Source organism: Microplitis mediator, chromosome 6 (assembly GCF_029852145.1).
Source record: "Microplitis mediator isolate UGA2020A chromosome 6, iyMicMedi2.1, whole genome shotgun sequence".
Taxonomy (NCBI): domain Eukaryota; kingdom Metazoa; phylum Arthropoda; class Insecta; order Hymenoptera; family Braconidae; genus Microplitis; species Microplitis mediator.
The window spans coordinates 9308612-9331095 of NC_079974.1; the positions used below are offsets into that span (position 1 = coordinate 9308612).

Below are 22484 nucleotides of genomic sequence, written 5' to 3' on the forward strand. Positions count from 1 at the left end.
TAATGCTTTAAGTAAGTTTGATGACATGAACGATAAAGTAATTAACGAATTGTCACGAAACCGCAACATTGTCACAAAACTTGGTGCTGTTAATGATAAAATATTACAATTAAGTGAATCGAAATTGAAAGATTCCATTGACTGTAAGCCCATCGCACGTGATCATTCAGCGAATGATAATAGTCTCGGTTTTATGAAAACTGATACTCCGTGCAAAGCACAGAAAATGTGTGAAATCGCTACTTCTGTAGAATCGGGCTCTTTCGAAGTTGCATGCGCTAAAAACTATGATTATAAAAATTTTTCGGTCCACACACGTGATCATTCGGCGAATGATAATAGTCTCGGTTTTATGAAAACTGATACTCCGTGCAAAGCACAGAAAATGTGTGAAATCGCTACTTCTGTAGACTCGGGCTCTTTCGAAGTTGCATGCGCTAAAAACTATGATTATAAAAATCTTTCGGTCCACACACGTGATCATTCGGCGAATGATGATAGTCTCGGTTTTATCAAAACTGATACACCGTGCAAAGCACAGAAAATGTGTGAAATCGCTACTTCTGTAGACTCGGGCTCTTTTGAATTTGAATGCGCTAAAAACCATGATTATAAAAATCTCTTGGTCAACGCACGTGATCATTTAGCGAATGATAATAGTCTCGGTTTTATCAAAACTGATTCTCCGTACAAAGCACAAAAAATGAGTGAAATGGCTGCTCTTGATGACTCCAAATTCTATGAATTTGATAAGATGGAAAATTCTGACGCTAAGAACCTGCTGGCTTGTGCACATGATCATTCAAAAAATGATAACATCAGTTCAAGTACAACTGATATTCCGTGCGAAAGGCTGAGTGATTTGATAATGTTAGAACATAATAATTGCGAGTATGGACATAAGTCATGAGAAATAAAAAATTGTAAAAAGGAATATGGTTGTGATATTAAACATAAGAATAATAATGATAATAATAATAATAATAATAATGCCCACGGTGCATGTTGTGCGGCCAGCAGGGGCTTTATTTACCCCGTGGCACATCGTGGGCAAAGTAGGCCGGCCTTCCATCTGCTGGCCTATCAAGCGCACGACAAACTCTACGTTGGGTTAACTCCCCAATGTAGATTTAAACAGAGTTCAAGACGATACTGAACCAGGTAGTGCTCCCCACAACCGGCCTTTCTCGGATGAGGGCTACCCACTTGCTGGGCGGAGCACCGAGATTCCAAACGATGACGACCTTGACGAACAATGGACTGCATTTATTTGGACGGAGGAATTACGAGCCGATCTCCTGATGTGCTATGATAACAGTCAACCGGAGCGGAGGGGCTATATGGCTAGGATGCATGCTCTCTGGAGCGATATACACCCTTACCATGGCCATTTTTCACAACAACATCTGCGTGATGACGCCTCTCATCTCCGGCGAACACGAAGATCAGTGTTAACTAACAGACGAGTATCTCACCGTCTTTCTTTTCCAGCACAGCTACATCAGGAGAGACGCCGTTCTTCCGAAGACGCTGACAATGATTTTGACACACACGGCAAGTATGTATCTCTAAGAAGATGCACTACCCAGAACATCTACTTGACACGGAAATCCACGAGCTATCGACTCGGATTCAGGAGGATTCTACTCTACTCACCATCAATCAAGCTGTCTATGATGCTGCTTCCTCACTCTTACCTCCGGCAAGAAATAATACTTCTCCTGAAGATAAGATGAGAGGTCGCATTGGGCAGCTTTCACTGAAGATTGATGATCTCCGGAAACATGTCTCCCGCATTCAGTGTGTGATTGAGTACGCAAATGCCCGTAAAGCGTTTACGCCTAAAGTCTGCCGTATTGCGGCTAGACTACGACATCAGCATCACACACTGAGTAAGGAGAATCTTCTTAACAACAAAGAAGGTTCCCTTAACAGGTTGCAGCCTCTGGTGACTGCTAAAAAGTCACTAGAGAAAAAGCTGAAGCGGCCTACCGATAACTCTTTCTTTCGGCTAAGTCCTTCATGCTTTCTGACACCTAAGACATCTGTTTCTGGCGATCCCCCATCTATCGAGCGAGTAGAAGCTTTCTGGTCCGAGTTGTACGGTGATCAACTGAACGTGAATCTTGACGCTCCAGTTCTGAACGACTTCGAGGCATTTTGTCGCCACCATCGAAACGGTTTATAAGATTTTCACCAAAATCTTGAACAATCGTATTCTGCAAGAGATCGATCCTGTATCGCAGCAAATATACGAACAACGTGGCAGTAACGGAGGCCTGTCAGGTTGCAAAGAGAATCTGTTAGTAGATCGTTGTGTCATTCACGACGCGATCAACTATCAGCGCAAACTGTCAATGGCCTGGATTGACTACCGTAAGGCATTTGACTCAACATCTCATGAGCTTATTCTCTTTTTGCTCAAATGCCTTGGGGTCAATCGCGATACAGTGGGATGCATTCACCGTACGCTGCAACTTTGGCGAACACGGCTCCACATTTCATGTGGCAACGACAAATGTGTGACCGAAGTTGGACAGTACAAACGAGGTGTCTTCCAGGGAGATTCCCTGAGCCCTCTGCTGTTTTGCATCTCATTGCTGCCGATATCTGTTGCGCTACGCCGTACCCGTGGATACTCAGTGGGCCAACCGACTGATTGAAAATATTCGATCACCCACTTACTCTACATGGAGGATCTGAAGGTATATGCTCCTGATGAGGAACACCTTCAGACAGCCGTGAATATCGTAGGGGAGTATACACGGGATGTCGGCATGGCTTTTGGGTTAGACAAGTACGCGGTCGTTAATCTGGTGAAGGGTAAGTGCTCTGATTTGCGCGAAGACATCGAGTTAGTAGATGGAAGCGTCATTGACCATCTTGACGCCGGAGAGTCGTACAAATATGTAGGGATTGACGGGAGCCCTATGCAGGACGTCTTGAAAATTGAAACGACTCTCTGCAGCGAGTATGGGCGGAGACTCCGGAAAAACTGGTCATCAGAACTTTCCGGAAAAAACAAAGTTTCCGTAACAAACATGCTTTCTGTCCCAGTTTTTTTCTACTCTTTTGGTGTCCTCAAATAGACCCGAAAAGAGCTTAGAGATCTCGATATCAAGACACGCAAAGTAATAAATATGAATCAGAGCATGCACCCTAAATCCTCAGTCACCAGATTATACCTTTCCCGGCACATCGGAGGGAGAGGTCTACAGAGCTTGAAGTGTCTACATGATCATTTGGTTTTGAGTCTAACATACGAAGTTGTCAATTTCACAGCAGACGAAGACGACTTCCTTATGTAAATTGTGTATTGTCATGAGAATAGGCAGAAGGGAGCGTTTTTATATAAGGCAGCAAAGTACGCGGCAAAATCCCTCGGTCTCGGAGGAGTAAACCCTTTTATTGAACTCCCTAAGGATGAATTCAAGAGTGTCGTCAGGAATGCTGAGCAGCAAAAACTACTCAGTACACACATGGACAAGTCCACGCACAGCGTGTTCTTCAACCCTTTAGAGTCTGACCTTGAAACCCCACTCTTTGAACTGGCGGAGCCCGATAGAATTAGAAAAAGCGCGAAGCAAATGTGACAGGGCCGTATTGTAAGAGAAAAAATTTTACCTAAGCGGGAATTAATAATTATTTTATTTTTTATTTTTAATTTATGAAATAATAACTATCAAAGGACTTGAATTCAAAATAAGAACAACATTTGGTTTCATTATGAATATAGTTAAGTAATATTGCTATTACATAGCAATGTACAAAATTTTTTAAATTTTTCTATCCTTACTTTCGGAGACTATTTCCTCACGTAACAATACTAACTACGGCACTGTCGATGAACGCAGCGCAAGATTCGAACGAGTGGAAGGGTACTCACAGGCACACCACTACTCTCACATGTCACTCATACATGCTCACGGGACTCTACGATTCGCGCTCTCCCCATTAGTCTCACAAGGGGCCGTTTTGAGATCCTCTGACTTTAAAGGGTTAAACACGTGCGTGATCATGGCTTGTCTACCCAGCTGACATTTCTCTTTCTCAAGTCAGCTGGCCTGATGTCCGAGACCGAAGGATATATTTTTGCCTGCCAAGATGGTGTGATCAACACTCTCGAATACCGTGCGAAAGTACTCCAGATGCAGCTACCCGACACTTCGTGTAGGGGCATGTAAGCAACATCCTGAGACGCTTATGCATCTCTTGTCAGCATGTCCTGTGCTGGCAAGAAGTGCATACGTTCAGCGTCACAACGCTGCTTTGCGAGTACTTTATTACAACCTTAGACATACGCACGGTATCGATAAAACACCAGTGCTGCCTTATCTGCCACGGGATATTACGCAAGTTGTTGAGAATAACCGTTGCCGTATTTATTGGAACGTGCCATTCGCAACAACTCGGAAAATTGACCACAATAAACTTGATATTGTGCTCTTCGATAAACCCACTTGTGACATTTATGTCATCGAGTTCTTAGCTCCAGCTGAATATAACATCACGATTAAAGAAGAGCACAAACACCAAATATATCAGGATCTCCGGTTTAAAATTGGCAAACTTTACCCAGGCTACCGTGTCAAGATAGTCGTTCTCATTGTTGGCGTCCTAGGAAGGATGAAGCAGTCGTTTGTGTCTACACTGGCTAGAATACCTACTTGTTCAGCGCAAGTTGAGTTTCTGGCATCGTGGATGCTAACGGCTGTTATTCTCGGGTCCCTCCGTCTCCGAAGGCAGCGAAACTTGGCCTGCTGCGCATGCTGATCATCTTGTTGATGAGGCATCGCAGCAGTAACGATTTGGCGCTCAGGTAAGGCCCTCGGTAGAGTCAGATTACCGGGGATAACCCCCTGAGCAATTAACTGAAAAAGAAATACTAATCATGATAATGAAACAATGGTTAATGAATATAATGGTAAGAATATTCATGACAGTTCACATAAATTGAAAATTGATCAGGAAGCTCATTTTTGCATATTTACCGAGCTTAAATCATTTATTGACAATGATACTAAGCTTCCTCCGATAAAATCGTATAGTAAAAATTGCAAAAACAGCGTAAAAAAAACCGACCAAAGAATTCGTAAAATTCCAAATAGAATTTTGTCTGAGGATAATTATAAAGTTAGTGAAACAATAAACTATAAAGATAGAGATAATAATAACAATGTTCGTGAAAGTTATCAAGCAAGTTGTGATATTTACCCTAAAAATAATGATGTAATGGACGATTGTAATTCCAATGATAATTGTAACATCGAAAGCAATGAAACTAATAATAGAATTAACAACAATGATGACAATAGTAATAATAAAATCGATGATCATATTACAGAAAATAATAATCACAATAATAGTGAAGTCGACGAATTTAATAATCATAACAACAATAATGAAATTGATGATTGTAATTACTGTAATAGTAATGCTACTTTAAATAATAATGGTAAAGTTGGTGAAATTAACAGTTCTTTTGATAATGACAATAAAAATGGAAGTAATAATAAAAAAAAAAATAATAATAATAATAATAATAATAATAATAATAATAATAATAATAATAATAATAATAATAATAATAACAGTAATACCGAACAAATGCACCAATCAGAGGAACCGTACTTTAAAGAACACGTCAGAAAAAGACGTATCGTAAATACATCTGCTATGATGGATCAGTTACATAAAGTATTCGATTATAACCACAAAAGATCTTGTGAAGGTCTTTTTCGCGACTTGAGAACGATAAGATCAACTGACCACGGTTTGCTTACACAAATGTACTGGGAGTGTAAGAAATGCCACAAATCTGCTAGTATTTGGTCGGAGTCAAAAAAGTCAACCATTCATATGTCATCAAACGAAAGTGCAGTTCTAAGTTCTTTGGTTTGTGGAACTGGTTATTTAAATCTACGTGAACAGCTAGCAACAATGAACATACACTGTATGGCACCTGGAACTTACAGAAAGTATCGTGACAAATTAGAATATATGGTTATCGGAACTTCAGAGAAAGAAATGGAAGAAGCGGCAGAAATGGAAAAACTGTTAGCAATAGAAGCTGGTGACGCTATATTGGATAAAGATAATTAGAAAATTCCATTTATAACAGTAATAGTTGATGGTGCTTGGTGCAAAAGGTCATACAAAAATGGAAGATACGACGCTTTGTCAGGTTTCAACAATAATTAGTTTGCGAACAGGTCGGGTGCTCTATTGTGGAAAGAGGAATAAGTTTTGTTCAGTATGTGAAGTTGCATCTAAAAACAAGCGAGATCCACCTTCACATAAATGTTACAAGGATTTCGCTTGAAATGAACCATCAACGAGTATGGAAGCAGATATAATTGTAGAAGGTTTTAAACGTAGTGTTGAAACTCGTGGATTGATTTACAGTTGCTTAGTGGGAGATGGTGACAGTAGCGTACATCAATCTATTGTAAATAATAATCCACATGGATTATGAAATTTAGGTAACCAAAAAAAAAAAAAATGTAAGAATCATCTTTTTCGTAATTTTTGTAACCATATTGATAATGCTTTAAAAATCAAAATTCTTCCATCAACAATATTACATGTTGCGATTTTACGCAAAACTGTACAAGAAAGTGCATTGAAAATGCGAAAGCATGTAGAAAAAAGGATTACAGACATAAAAAGAAAGTAATCTTTAATGCGATGAACAAACAGAACAAGCGTACGATACAATAATGAACATGCCAAGACATTTTTTCGGGAATCATAGCAAATGCAGCAATCCGTCAGTTGATAAATGCGGAAAAAAATCAGAAAATCTGATTGTGTTCAAATCTCCCGCGCTCTCATATTCAATTCTGACCGCCAATATATAATCAACAGTACAGTCGATTATTCATCAATCATAGGTGGCTCCGGTAGTCGCATTCTCATCGCGAAGACCGCTCGAGTGGGGATGAAGAAGACGGATGCTCTGTCTCTCTCACTCTTTTAAAGCTCTCTCTTTCATATAGTTTACAGTTTCCATGGCTGACGCCTCGTGCTAATTTATAATCTCATTTTTTCGTAATAATCAATTGCGCTCTCATGAAATAAATCGTTGCATTTTGCGTGAAATAATTCAAAGTAATTATTTCTTATATTATTTTGCTCTCATCAGTAAATCTCATTTATTCTCAATTAAATTTGTCTCATCGCGTATACTGGCATTGTTCGCGCCTCGACGCCATCTTGGCCACGTGTAGAACGCGAGTGATAATTAATTAAACTAAATGCTAAAAACAATTTTTCTAGTGCTTTCTCATGCTCATTGATTCTCATTAATTGTAAATAGTGTAAATAAACATTTATTGTTAATATTTACCAAAATTCAGTGTTAAATAAAATCATTCACTACCCGCCAATTCACACATACCAGATCCTCTCATCCTTATCTAATCATTATTAATTATTTAAACAGATATCAACATTAGAAAATGTTGGAATATACCCCATCATCTTACAAATCGTTACGAGATTAGCTAAGCATGCAGACGGTTTGCTTGATAATATCACTACTAATAAAGTAGAAGGCTTAAATTCAATAGCAAATAAGACACTAGGAGGGAAGCGGATAAATTATAGCCAACGTAGTTAATTTAATTTTCGGATAAGCCTCACAGCAATTCAAGCTGATACCCAACAAGTGGAACAAAACCTCATGAGTTCTTGGGTCTTGAAGTTCCTACAGAAATAACGAAAATGGAGAAAAGTAAACAGACACAAGTTCTTAGAACTGCAAATCATCGTAAATATCAAGACAGATCATAACGAAGGTATTTTGGTACTGATGAGTACTATGGTGAGTCTAAGAAGACGATATATCTCTGAATGAATACAACCAGAAAGTTGAAAAACACTTTGAAAAGCTTGAAGAGCGTCAAAAAAATCGTAATCAAATTATGAAAAAAAAAGGCAGAACAAGATAATTCTGCGAATAGGCATGAATATCGTCGAGATATAATAACAGCATCTCATTTTGGACCAATATGCAGAAGAAGACCAAGTACTTCATGTGCAGAAATGGTAAAGAAAATTGTTTACCAACCTGTATTAAATGTAGATACAGTTAATTATAGTAAACAATGTGGAAAAAAAGCTTTAAAAGCTTTAGCAGATGAATTGATAATTAGGCCGGATTCAATTGAACCGTGTGGTCTTTTTATCGATAAAGAGATTGAATTTTTAGGTGCTACACCTGATGGTTTTATTGGAGATCAGTATATCGTTGAAATTAAATGTACGTCTTCGATAAGACAAATGTCTCCAAATGAAGCTTTAAAAGCAAATTTGGCATGCATGAGGAGGATTTTTGACCGTAAATCCGAATGTTTGAAAAAAACTCATCCATATTATTATCAAGTACAAGGTCAACTGCACGTAACAAATAGAAATTATTGTTACTTCAGGGTATGGACACCTTTTGGCTTAAAGTATGAGATTGTGGAACGAATGGACAAGTTTTGGAAAGAAGAAACGGAACCTCTTCTTACGCAATTTTACATGGAATGTGTACTTCCCGTGATTATAGACAGCCGAAAAAATAAGAACATGAAAATTCGAGAGCCAAAATTCATTTTAGAAGCATAAGAAAAAGCAGAGCAATCCAAAAAAAATTTGAAAGCTAAAGTTCCAAAAAAAAAAGAACAAAATCACGTGGATTATGAAAGAAACGTAAAATCACAAATAATAATCAGAAGTGTAGAAAATGTTAACGTTGATTATAAAAAATTATTGAGAAAACAAAACACAAACGTGAAGGTCATACTATCAGAAGATAATGACATTAATGAAAGTAATAAAAATATCAACTTAACAGAGAAATATAATGATAAAAATATTGACAACAATGAAAAAATTGATAAAAAAAGTACACCGTCTTATTGAGAGGTTTGCATGTCTTAGGTTTCCACTATGATTAAATGGTCCACCATTTAAATATAGTGGAAACCTGAACATGCAAACATGCAAACAACCTTCTCAATAAGACAATTTATAGATAAATTGAGAAGAATATAGATAGCCCGAACTGGGAATCGAACCCAGACCAATTCGGTATCGCGCCGACTGCTCTACCAGTTGAACTATCCGGCACTATACTGTTATGTCCACCGCTTAATTTTTAATTATTTATCCGGGATTTCTCCCTTTGGTAGCGATAGTAATTTTTGGACAAGCGGGTTGGAGGGTGCGGACAACAATAAAGAATACGAGGAAGAAATTATCTTCCTATAATTTATTATTTATAGTGGATCTTTTCGAAAATTAAGAACCCAAACGTCTTCAAAGAGACTGGTGCTCTTGTTTAAGCCAAAAGTATTTTATGATGATAGAAAAATAGTTCTTTCACCTACCTTTCGATGTCAATTCTTATAGTGCGGCAGCTATTATCCCTCCAGGACTAAACAGCTCACTCGACCTTCCTGTAGGGTTGGTAGAATGGGTGCGGCTGGGTTGGTAGGATGATATCTTATGTACTACTTTCGAATGAAACCGCAAGGTTGGAGTGATGAACTTGATCTTTTATTAATTATTTCAAATTACAACGTTTTTACTGAACGTCACTTGTTCACTCTAGTTTTTCACAATTTTATACTTAATTTATTTTATAGGATTATTTATCCTTAACTGATATTTTAATAAGATTTTGATTTATATTTAATGCGTCCTTTTACACACCCGAAAAGTGGTTTTATGCGCAAATTAACACGGCACGAGATGGAATCGCAAATTCACGTGATTTGCGTCACTGGTTCGATCTACCGGATGGTTTTTAAACTCCGACAAATATTGTACTAGACGAACGATTACTACAGTTGCGTCAGATCGAATTTTAGATCAATATTTGAGGCTTTTTAATACAAAATTTAAATCCCTTACTGACTTTTCGACGCCTAGGGCGGATTCCTGCAGTAAGGTTAATAGAATTTAGCAATCTTTGACTATTTCTTATTGACTTTTCGACGCAGATGCGGATTCCTGCAATAAGAATTAGCCTAGATTATTTAAGAAGTGCCCTATTGACTTTTCAACGCAGATGCGGATTCCTGCAATAGGGTTTAAGTTAAAAATTATTAAAAATCCTCTTATTTACTTTTCAACGCCTAGGGCGGATTCCTGCAATAAGAGTACACGAAATTTCGACGTTCGAATATTCGCGGACCGTAAGTTTTATGAACCGACTAGCCCTGAGCTATGGGTGCTCAGGCTTTTTATAAACTTTGGTTGGTGATTTGATGGGGAATTTATAATCATTGTCATTGGTGGAAAGTGACAACAGTTTATTATTTATTCGTTAAACTTATTGCAGGTGTCTTCCCACTATTCTTTGCCGCATAAAAAGGTGAAAAAGCTGACGCTGCGTTTTCGCGCGCTTTTCAAAGAGGAGCTCAAAAATAATTATTTTAAATAATTATAAAAATGAAAAAAAATTATTTGGACATAACAATCCCCCGGAAAGTAAGAGGGTTGCAAAATTCTCTTGCTTTCCTAAACATATGTCCCCTCTTTTAAGAAGCTCGCGATAACGCTTACAAATTTAGTTAAAAAGAACTTACAGCTAGATATATGAAAATATTTAAAATATAGAAGATTACATTTGAGTTTCCCAATATTTATGGTGTATATGTATGTATATATATGTTAATATGAATTTTATATAGTTTTTTTTCTTAAAATATATCATTTCCCATTACCAAAATAATTATAATTATTCTTAAATATAAGGATTACATAGTATGATTATCCCAAATTAGGATTACAATATTATTTATTTCAACTTTTCACACGCATATGATGTGTACACTTAAGCATATTTTATGACCTTGAGAAAATAAAGGCAAAGTGAATTTCAACATGTTTTACAATTTAGTTTAATAGTTTTAAGAGTGACTTTTATTATTTTATTCATAAGTTTAATTCCATGTGATTTTAACAAACACTCTCACAGCTACCGCGTCTTATTACCGCTGACGGTGCGTTTATACGTTAAGTCGGGCATTCAGTCATCTGATTTGGAACTGGCACAATGTGCACGTCTTTCGATCAAAAGTATGACCTTGGGGATCCCATTTATTATTTTATAAGATTTTACGCCGAATTTACTTATATTCGGAGGAATTTTTTTTTCAATTTGGGATCCCAGAATTCACATTTGTGAGTCTTATTACACTTAAAAAAAATTCTGATTATCATACATACCCAATACTTAACTATGCTCATTCTCATTTTATAAAGCCATCAGAAACTATAAAAGATATACAGATAATTGGAGGAAATGAAAGTCGCCATTGGCGTTGCATTCGGTTTGATGGGACATATCTTTTTGTCTATGATAGTGCTCCACGAATGACGGTATCGCAAGAAGATTATAGATATATAAATTCACGTTATCCACAGCTTGAGAGAAAGAATATAATTAATGTTGAAGTAACTGAGCAACTGGACAGTTTTTCATGCGGTGTTCACTCCGCTGCTTTTGCAACAACAATATCTCTTGAAGAAGATCCATGCTTAAAAAATTACTCAAAAGATGTATAAGCGATGAGATCTCGCATGATACAAATAATTAAAGAGCAAAGACTTTCACATATTCCGACGTATGAGAATTAGGAAAAAAGAGTAGTATGTTCGAAATTAAAAATAACTAGATGAAGTGGCGCGCGCAAGCGCGCGCGTTTATGATTACTTATTTCACTTGATAAAAATGAGAGTTATAACAAACAAGTCAAGAATACAATTCCTTAAATACGAAGTTCTTTACAGAATTTTCCACTTTCTCACTACTTAAATACAAATGTAATGATTGCCAAGAACGAACTCTAGATAAGGCTACGTATAATTGACCATGATTGAATACTTTTTTTGAGAGATCAACGGCTATTCTATTAAATGTCTGACCCTGAGATTTATTTATGGTCATGCAAAATGCAATTTTTATTGGAAATTGTCGTCTTTTAAATGTAAAAGGGTTAACATTATCACAATATAGTGTTACACGATTAATAAAAACAATTTCTCCAGCCTTATCCCCCGTCAATATATTGCATCGCAAAACATTAGTTGATAAGTCCAGTACCATCAACCTCGTTCCATTGCACAATCCTTCACTTAAGTTCAAATTTCTTATCAACATCACTACAGTATTTTTTCGCAAGCACAGTTCGTGAGGAGGAAAATTTTGTGGATTTGAAGTATTGAGATATTCTGGCAAAATCGCGTCGGTCATGTCTCCATTATCACAATTATCAGTGCTATCGATAGCCGTATTAATTTTTTCAGTAGTTTTATTTAGAAGTTCAACTACTTGTTCATTGATAATGTCAACATCAATATTTCTTGCGGATAAAATAACTGACTTGGTAAGTTCGTTAAAACGCTGCGTTCTAATAATGTTTCCAACTAGATATTCAATGATATTATTAGCTTCAGAAACCGGGCATGCGTCCGGTAGAAGAAGGTCGTCATTTGCATCATTAGATTTGCCATCGCCCACATCTAGCAAGAACTGTGAAAATTAAATTTCTTCTGGCAACGCCCGCATATTTTATGTTAATGTAAATTTATGAAACTTTCTCCACAAATGGCTGTATTTAATTGATAAGTTAACCATTTCACTTCGAGTTGCATGGGTCAAAACAGGAAGAAGTTGACGAAAATCTCCTCCTAATATCATCATCTTACCACCAAATGGTATGTCAATATTCATAATATGTCGGAGCGTTCTGTCGATTATCTCTAAAGCGTATCTAGGAGACATAGGAGCTCATCCCAAATGAAAATACCTACACTTTTTAAATACCTTCCTTGATTTGAATTAGCTTTAATGTTTGAAGATGAATCGGGGAACATTGGGACAGCTAAGCAAAATGTTTTGTGAACTGTTCTTCCGTTAGGTAAAAGAGTTGCCGCGATACCGGTATAAGCCATTGTAGAAACAACTTTGCCTTGATTTTTTAATAAATGACATAACGTCGTGTATACAAAAATTTTTCCTGAACCTCCCGGTTCGTCAATGTAAATACAATTAGATTGGTGATAACCATTGTCGTAAACGGCCTGTACAACGAAATCTACAATTCCTTTTTGTCTTACATTTAATTTTCGATAATAGGCTTCAGATTCATCATTACTTAAGTTTCGGTTTGAAAGTCATCAGGAATATCATCTGTTTCATCTATTTGAGGCATTTTCGGAAAATTTGAGAGACTAACACCTTCTTTGTTAAGCATAAAATTTATGAACCTATATGCTTTTCGATTACCACCGTCTACACCGAAGCGACTATAGAAATCTTCGGATATCTGTTCTTTAAATTGTTCCCATAGTTCTTCGGGATAAAGAGGTTGACAATGGATTAATATACGTACAAATAAACATCGTAACTGTCGTGGCATCATCCACACTACAGCTTCACTCATTGTACGCTTTCATTCTTGATCATCTTCTATTAATCCTAACGCTAAACATGCATTTGTGAAAGTATCAAATACTTCTCCATTGACTGTTCTGATTCCTTCATAACTTATTGCACCCTTGACATTGACAAGTAAAAGCCGAAGATGAAATAATTCTGTTTGAGCTGGGCTAATTGAATACATACGACCAATTACATTAAAATGTTTTCGACGTGGTTGCCGACTGTAGTTATTGGTATCATCTATTTTTTCAAAAACGTAATGGTGTGGAATTTCGCTATATGTATATTGTTTAGCTTCCGCGCTTCGTTCGTTCAATTTAAAATAATCTATCAGCATTGTTTGTTTTTGTAATGCTTCTTGTAAAGCAATTTCATCGCAATCATCGGTTATTGTAATATTTTGTTCATTCGGTAAATGTATTGGTAAACGAATGATTAAGTGGCTTTTATCTTGTAATCCTTTTGATGAAATTCGCCAAACAGCTTCGACGGGGCCTACATACCGGGCATCAACGAAATCGCGGATTCCATCGTGGGTTACGACAACATCAGATTCATTTTGAGGATGTCGGGTATTTTGAGTTGCGTTCGCATTTGAACTATGTAGACTCCCATTAATTGTAACCGGAGCTTTGTCATGACCGTTGTAAACGTATTTATACAAATACTTAACCACTTTGACGGATGAGACTACTTCTACATTTATATGACAATTGAACGTCAAAAGAAATGTTCTATTATATGGAACTACGTATTGATTATCGAAAAAAAATTCCTTGTTTCGAGTTAATGTCACTCCATCGTTTTTAAGTTGATAAAGAGGATATCCGTTCTCATCCATAACAGTTTCATTCTGAAATGCTTCGGGGAATTTTTGGGAACATTTGGCATCAATTAAACACCAATCACCGCAAGGGCCATGAAGCATGTTTCTTGTAACGATATCATACATCCTAGGATCATGGTCTTTATTTAGTATTTCAGCACATATAAATTTATCAACAATATCGGGAATTTTAATTTTAAAACCACTTTGTAATGTAAGTAACATATGCAGATGTGGTAACGCACGCTTTTAAAATTCTATTACCCAGTTATAAGTAATAACTTCGCCGAAGAGATCAGTCTTAGTTATTAATTTGATCAAAGCATTCTTTTTAATGTCAAATGCACGTGCTACTAAGTCTGGTCTATCGGAAGCTGATTGACCTGGTAACAGGTTTTCTGTAATTTCGATCCACTTAGGATTACAAGTCATCGTAATGAAAAGATCTGGTTTACCGAATTTTCTAACGATTGACATTGCGTCTTGATACTATTGTAACATATTACGTGGAGAACAGGTGAATGTTGAAGGCAGTATCACTACTTTACCAATATTTCAAATGATTTAATAACCCCTTATATGATTCTGCCTGTAACTTTGTTTGGTTTAACCTGCAATAATTTAATCTATCTTTTTCAATATTTACATAACTATCTACTACCCACTGTTGAGTTTGTCACGATATTTAAATATCGCGGAATCTCCGCATTAGGTCGGGAGGGGGCAATAGATGGCAGCACACGCTGCTCTCACGTCTCAAAAATTATTATTATTTTATGTGCTATTTATGTTAATTACTGTATCTTTATTGTTTGTTTGATTTCTTAGATGTAAATTGCGTCGGAATCAGTAAAATTTACTGATTTTTATGGACATATAAATGGATTTTATAGACGCTAGGATGAATAATTGCGCATTTATTTATATGTTTATGATTATTCTGGTTGGTTGACGCATGCGCGTCAACGCAACAGTTGGCATCGGTAAATTTATTTATTTTAAATAAATTTATTAATTTTATGAATGAATCAATGCGGGATTTATCTGAAAATCATGATAATGGTTGACTCTGAAATGTGCGGGTGGCCATTTGATGTCGGGAATGGGTCAAATTACACGAAAACAAGTCATCCATCATGTTGGTGTTGGTGTAAAAAATTAACATGCGACAGGTATATTTCTCCATTGGTTAGAGTGAGATAAATCACAAAATGGCGTCAGCCGAAGTGCTGGCGTGAAAAACACGTGCTGCCGTGGATAATCTGTTGGAAGAGCAGAGTGTGTGCCTGTTGCTGTAAAATATTTTTGTTGAGACGCGATTTGAAAAATTGAAAATTATAAAGTGTATTGGTCATTTGGCAATTAATATTGATTTGAGTTGTTGCAATACATATTGCCCGATTAATACTTGAGACCAATGGAACCTGTACGCGTTCTTTATTACAACGACGACTGTAAGTACCTTTGTGCTATATACATTGGCGTGTAATTTGTTCCCGCGTTGGTGGCCATTTGTACATCTCACGAGTGTGAGTGAGAAAGAGCGCAGTATTTAACAGTAACGTTTAAACATATACATACTTGCGTACTTGTTGGTCCCAGAGGAAAAATTATCCAACACTTGGAAAATTAATACTTATTTTCTTCATAATTGAATGATTATTGGTGACTGTTCATATGGTTTGACGGTAAATAATTAACAATATTTACATTTATTATTCATCATAGTTCTTTGAATATTATTGGGAATATATTATTGTTTGCGGTAGATATTTACCACTACTTATTTATTATCTGTGAACACTTGGGAGTTATTGTGACAATATTATTTGTGTTTAATTATTATTTTGCGGTAAACATCTACCTGTATGCAGTGATCGGCAAAAAAAAAATTATCTATTTTTATTAACTAATTTTTTTGCAAATTAGTAATTATTCACAGAGCAATTACTAGTTATTCGAAAATAAAAAATTATTTCAGAGTAATTACTAATTTTTCCAATAATAAACAATCAGGTCGAAGATAATTCTAATTTTTCAGAAAATAAATAATTAGCAAAGAAAAACTACTAATTTTTTTAATAATAAAAAATTAGCTGAAAAAAATTACTAATTTTTCGGAAAATAAAAAATTGGCAGAAAAAAATTCCTAATTTTTGAGAGAATAAATAATTAGCTGAATAAAATCACTAATTTTTCGGAAAATAAAAAATTAGCAGAAAAAAATTACTAATTTTTCAAATAATAAAAAATTAGCGGAAAAATATTCCTAATTTTTGAGAGAATAAAAAATTAGCAGATAAAAATCATTAATTTTTTTAGAAATAAAAAATTAACCAGAAAAAGTTACTAATTTTCCAAATATTGATTAAAAATAACGAATAATGTTTTTGTTGAGAACAAGTTTAAAATAGTAGTATAGAGCTATACAAGTAAAATATAGACCATTATACTTCTTTGTGAAAAATGTACAAAAATTACTTGACTTTATTATTTCATCAAAATTGATTTGATAATTTACTTGCCTAAAAGAAAAAAAAATTTGTTTTTCTATTTACCAAAAGTTCAACTCTACGACGATAATTTTTTTTTTCATAAATAAGTGTTTTTAAAGCATAAACTCATAAATATTTCTTGATAGAGAATTTTTAAGATAATAATTATTTTCTTCTCAAAATAATTAAAAAAATGAATTAAGTCATTTGAAAAAAATATATTAGTCGCACTTGTTGTTATGAATTTCTTAACTGCTCGACGCATAATTCTAGTTCAAAATAATAATAGTTCACAAAATTCAAGACCAAAAAATATTGATTCAGTTTTGTCCTGAAATCACTCTGTTCTTAGAAAAAAAATCATTTAAGTAGAAATCCCAAAATTTTGGTAGACAGAAAATGATACTGAAAATTTTGTCAAAATCAGTCAATTAATTTTTATGATTAATTTGGATTGACAAAAATTATACTACAGGAAATTCTGGACCAAAAAATATTGATTCAGTTTTGTCCTGAAATCACTCTGTTCTTAGAAAAAAAATCATTTAAGTAGAAATCCCAAAATTTTGGTAGACAGAAAATGAAACTTGAAATTTTTTTAGAATCAGTCAATTAATTTTTATGATTAATTGGGATTGAAAAAAATTATGCTACATAAAATTCTGGATCAAAAGTTATTGATGCCATTTGTGAGAAAATTGCTCATTTATTAAAAAACAAAATCATTTAAGTAGAAATACCAACTCTTTGACTTGTTACCAACTCTAGTGACAATTCGGAATAAATTAAACCGGTGTAAGCAATTACGATTTCAATACTGCCATAAGCTTGTACCAGGTTTGTTGAAAGCTCTATACAATCGCTTTGGAAATATATACAATGTCATCGATGAAGGAAAAACCAGTGCTGTTGCTGCAGGTTGTCATCCAAAGTTTAAGCTGAATTGGTTGGCATCACTGAATTCGCGAGCTCAAGCCAATGCAATGGAAGCTATAAAGGAAGCTTTAAAAAGCAGTTCTGATCAGCCCGTCGATGATGACACTTTTTCTGAAGAAGCTGATGATTTCTTCGATTTCACTAGTTATTCGGAGAGTGTCCCAGAAAAAAATAGTATAAATTTTCAAACGCTTGGTTCATCAGATTCCGAAACAATGTACCAAAAATTTCTTGCTCATAAAAGCAATGACATTAAAATATTGGAGCTTTATCCTATTGTGAAGCAAGTTTTTCTAAAATTTAATACACCAGTACCTTCGTCTACACCGGTAGAACGACTATTTAGCTATGCTACTATGTTTAACCTACCGAAATTTAATAAATTGACGGATCAAAATTTTGAATTGCGTGTAGTCATGAAATGTAATGCCAGTGCTGCCAAAAAGGTCGTAATTAGAAATTTCATTTGTATTTCATGATAAATAATTGTTGTTTTTTTTTTCTTTTTTTAAATTTTAAATTAATTTAGACAAGTTATTTGAGATGAAAATAAAATCTATTTGTTCTACGAACTAATCTATAAAATTATAATATGTTTTTTTTATTGTAAGCCTCTGAATATATTTAAAATAGTATTTTTATTGATATAATGGTACTTTTTACTTAGTGTGATAAAAGCATTTGAGTATTAAATAAAATAAAAATTACAATTTTAAAATAAAGATTATTGAAGCTATGAGCGATATTTGAATTTTTCAAGTAATTATCTCTATTTAAAATTGTAATTATTATGATAAGTAAAAATAACTATCTAGACAGTAATAAATGTATTAACAAATTATTTTTTTTATGGATTTTTTTCATGGATTGTGAGTTTTTATTTGAATTTTTAAGATAGCAAATTTTTAATTATGGTTGCAATAACTATTTGATTATGAGCTGCATTTTTCTCCGTGTAATTATCTATCTTTAAGAAAAATTAAATTTTTTCCACATTATTAATTTAAAAAAAAAAAAAATCGGGTGATTTTTCCCCCATTATCATTTTTTCACAAAAATTATGTGATTTTTTTTCTAACTATTAATTTTCCTGAAAAATTAGGTAACTTTTTCCCTAATTATTTATTTTTCCGAAAAATTACATAATTTTTTTCCTAATTATTTATTTTTCCGAAAAATTACATAATATTTTTTCTAATTATTTATTTTCCAAAAAATTAGATAATATTTTTTCGAATTATTTATTTTTCCGAAAAATTAGATAAATAATTATTAATTATTTTTTTAATTAGTAATCTTTTTTTACATATTGCTAATTTTTTAAAAAATTAGTAATATAAACGAAATCGTTGATAAAAAAATCGATACTGCCGATCTCTGCCTGTATGTACCCAGTATTTGCGATTATTCTTATCATTTTGAGTTAAATATTTTACAATTATATATCATCAGTGATTCTGTATTATTTTTGAGTTGAATATGTTATATTATTATCAGTGATCACTTATTTTTGCGTTAAATATTTACATTGGTGTAATTATTATTTGTGATCATTTCTTATTATTTTGTGTTAATTATTTACAATTATTTGATTATTATTATTTGAACACTGGCGATTTATTGCGAGAATACTGTTTGTGAGTATTCATTATTTTTGCTGGAGATATTTATTATTAGTTTCAGCGACCATTTACATATTTATTATTATAAATTATTATTAGCGATCATTTTATTAAGTGTGGTGAATATTTACAATTGTTTAACGTATTACATTATTTATGCGTATTGTTTAATTCTTGTGGTTAAATTATATTTGGAGTAAGCAACCGTATTATTTATAATTATTTATATCTAATTGCTATCACATGAGAGTGATAACAAGCCGTACAATTTTGGCAATTATTATTTTGCGTTACTTGATCATTGGTTAAGAGTTTTTATGTTGAAGTGAATTATTATTCATTGCATTATTGTTTTGTTAATACCCGATGGGAGTAATATTATAATTTAAAATATATTGGGTCAATAAATGGCTACCAACCCGGGATTTATTTAATTTTATTGTTTATTTGCTGCGTACTATCTCTTTCTTGCTATCCTTTTCCTACATCTGAAACTGGTCTCTGATTTTATTATTTCATTTTTCATTTTCATTTCTTTATTCATCATTGAGTAAATTTCGTTCGTGGGAGTACACGAACTGGCGCCCAATTCGGTTTTCTAACCCAGCCTGAGAAGAGCTGTGTATCCTGTGGGGATTGTGGGCATCTCCAAAGGACATTTTGTTTTGTTTTATTACTTTTATTTTCAGTTTTACCATCGGTGGGCCATAACGGCTATTTTGCACACACCACACTCCGCCGTGGGTTGTGGAAAATAGTAGTAAATGTTATAAGTTAAACGACGGCCCATCAGGAAAACATTGAATTCATCACGAATTGCTAATTTATACTTATAATAATCTGAACGAGTTACCCTTCGTGTCGTTTTGTTAGTATAAGGTATACTCGAATGCCACCCTTGATTGCCATGAGGATAAAATAGAGGATACGCCCAAGGTTCAGTATTAGGATCCATTGTACTTAATCGTTGAAGAGTCTTAGTATTTTTGTTTGCAACTGTGATATACGATTCCGGTATTTCACTATCAGCAGTCGTAGAAAAAATTGCCGCAACTTCATTCACCCTTTGAAAGTTGATAAGACTCCGCAAATACATTATGATCACGAATTATAGAATCTATTGTTTTAAATAGTTGTAAATCACATTCAATATTTTGGTTTAAACGAATTTCTGCTGCTTCATTGGTATCTACAATAAAAAGTTGACCGTAACTTGGTGTTTCATCAATCGGTGGATACAATGCCGTATTCATTTGGTAATGAATTTGTCTTTGAATTTTGAAACAATACGGTCCTCTTCTCTGTGAACTGAAATTGTATAAATTAGCATTAAATGATGCAAATGAGAAAGAACTGTTATAATTTATTATTCGTTTAAAGAAATTTCTTGACTTTTCATGCGTTCCTTCAAATAATGATTTTAAAATTTCCGGAGGTTTGGGCATCGGTTCCAATCTAACTTCTCTATGACGGCAACACTCATTGGAAGAGTTCTTTTTATTCGCAACTTGTTCAAGAGCGAAATGTCTTGACTGACAGTGTTGACATATTATATCCATTTCGCCTATATAATTTTCATGTATCGTATCATGATCATTTAGTACATGAAGAACGGTATCACTCATGTCGATGTTTTGTATTGGAACATTATTCGTTTGTGCAGTGATATCGTGAGGTGTATCGGTAGTATTCAATTCGTACTCTATAATCTTAGGTAAAATGGTGTTTTCTTAGTACTGATGTTGATGTTCTAGTATATTCTTGCGTAACGGTCTTAATGTTCACTTTTTTTTTAAGAACAAAATTTCGGTAACCTTGTCTTTTCTTTTCTTTTTTGGTCAAGTTCTGTTCTAGGTCTAAAATCGGATCATTAAATATTACTGTACCGTATTCCTTCCGAACCTGAAACATAAAAAGTACTAAATATAATTTTCATTTACTGGGGTAAAATAAATTGAATAAATTCCGAGTAATGGTTTTGACAGGATACGAAAAAAAAAAAAATAGGTCATCCAAATGGGAAAGGGTCAAGTTCAAAAGTGGTTAATCTACCGTGAAATGCTTTATATAAAACTATAATGACAATAATATAATATTAAGTACAGTATAAAAGAGAAGAAGATTATGATTAGAATTTTCATAACAGTTTTGACGACGATAAAAGCGATAACTAAATAACAGAGCCGCAGTAATCAGTCTTATAATTATTTACAATTAATCAACCTTAAATTTGTGAAATTTTTTCTCTATAATTTAGAAATCTTGATATACAAACGTATTATAGGTTTCGGAAGATTAAAAAAAAAATACCGAAGTTAACTACAGCTGACTTTGATTACCAATAACGGTGAAGTACATTAATCAATTAAATCAATTAACCATTAATAGTATAGAGGAATGAAATTGTGACGTACAAAATTAAAAATTACCTTACCTATTAGATAAATCAGAAGGTAATAATTTTACTCTCCTGAGATTAGCAAATCTTGAACCGAGAAATCATAAAAATATGAACGTATCTGAAAGTAAAGACAAATATTATGAATAATCACAAATAACTGAAATTATTATTATATTTATTGAAATTTGTAATATCACCACAATTATATCGATAATTGTCATTAAAAAAATTATATCTTTTTTATATAAAACTAAATACTTACGTAATACAGTACAAGTATACCCGAACTTTGTGCGTAGAGTAATCGAATTTATGGTAAAATTATTAATTTCCCATAGACGACTTTGATTTTGTTGGAAATTATAACATTTATAGAATATGAAAACTGCATCTACGACCGTGATCTTGGCAATAACGTATTTTTTTATTATCAATCTATTTATATTAATACATAGACATATACTTGTATAAACACATGATTCATGAAAATTTATTTTACATTCAATTCACTTAGAACTTCATTGACAATATAACTTGATTACAAAATGAAAATTACTTATGGTTACGTTATCTGTACAGATTTGTAATCTAATTATAAATATCGAAATACAAATAAACGTCACTGTTGAACTTTTCTCCTTCATCAATTGCAGATTATACACTGTCGAATAATAGGTTATGATTGCAGATGCTTACAACAATAATGAAGTCATGATCATAAGCGTTATTACTATCCGAAAAATGAGTATATAATAATGGAGTC

The 22484-nt window shown here is 33.8% G+C and overlaps 3 protein-coding genes and 1 long non-coding RNA gene across 4 annotated transcripts; 1 reads left to right on the top strand and 3 right to left on the bottom strand.

Annotated features, from left to right (window-relative positions):
* Positions 1-4905: 4905 nt before the first annotated feature.
* Positions 4906-6102, top strand: LOC130670493 (GATA zinc finger domain-containing protein 15-like). The gene is made up of 2 exons (XM_057473901.1): positions 4906-5506; positions 5621-6102. Exons 1-2 carry the CDS (start codon positions 4906-4908, stop codon positions 6100-6102), a joined length of 1083 nt encoding a protein of 360 aa, XP_057329884.1.
* Positions 6103-11749: 5647 nt separating this feature from the next.
* Positions 11750-12951, bottom strand: LOC130670494 (ATP-dependent DNA helicase pif1-like). Its single transcript, XM_057473902.1, has 3 exons — positions 12824-12951; positions 12632-12770; positions 11750-12529 (listed from the first exon to the last, which is right to left on the bottom strand). Exons 1-3 carry the CDS (start codon positions 12949-12951, stop codon positions 11750-11752), a joined length of 1047 nt encoding a protein of 348 aa, XP_057329885.1.
* A 500-nt stretch (positions 12952-13451) lies between these two features.
* LOC130670495 (uncharacterized) lies at positions 13452-14369 on the bottom strand. Its single transcript, XM_057473903.1, has one exon. It carries the CDS (start codon positions 14367-14369, stop codon positions 13452-13454), a length of 918 nt encoding a protein of 305 aa, XP_057329886.1.
* A 6736-nt stretch (positions 14370-21105) lies between these two features.
* Positions 21106-22155, bottom strand: LOC130669438 (uncharacterized). Its single transcript, XR_008990188.1, has 3 exons — positions 21984-22155; positions 21755-21839; positions 21106-21222 (listed from the first exon to the last, which is right to left on the bottom strand). It is a non-coding gene; the product is annotated as an uncharacterized LOC130669438 (long non-coding RNA).
* Positions 22156-22484: the final 329 nt, after the last annotated feature.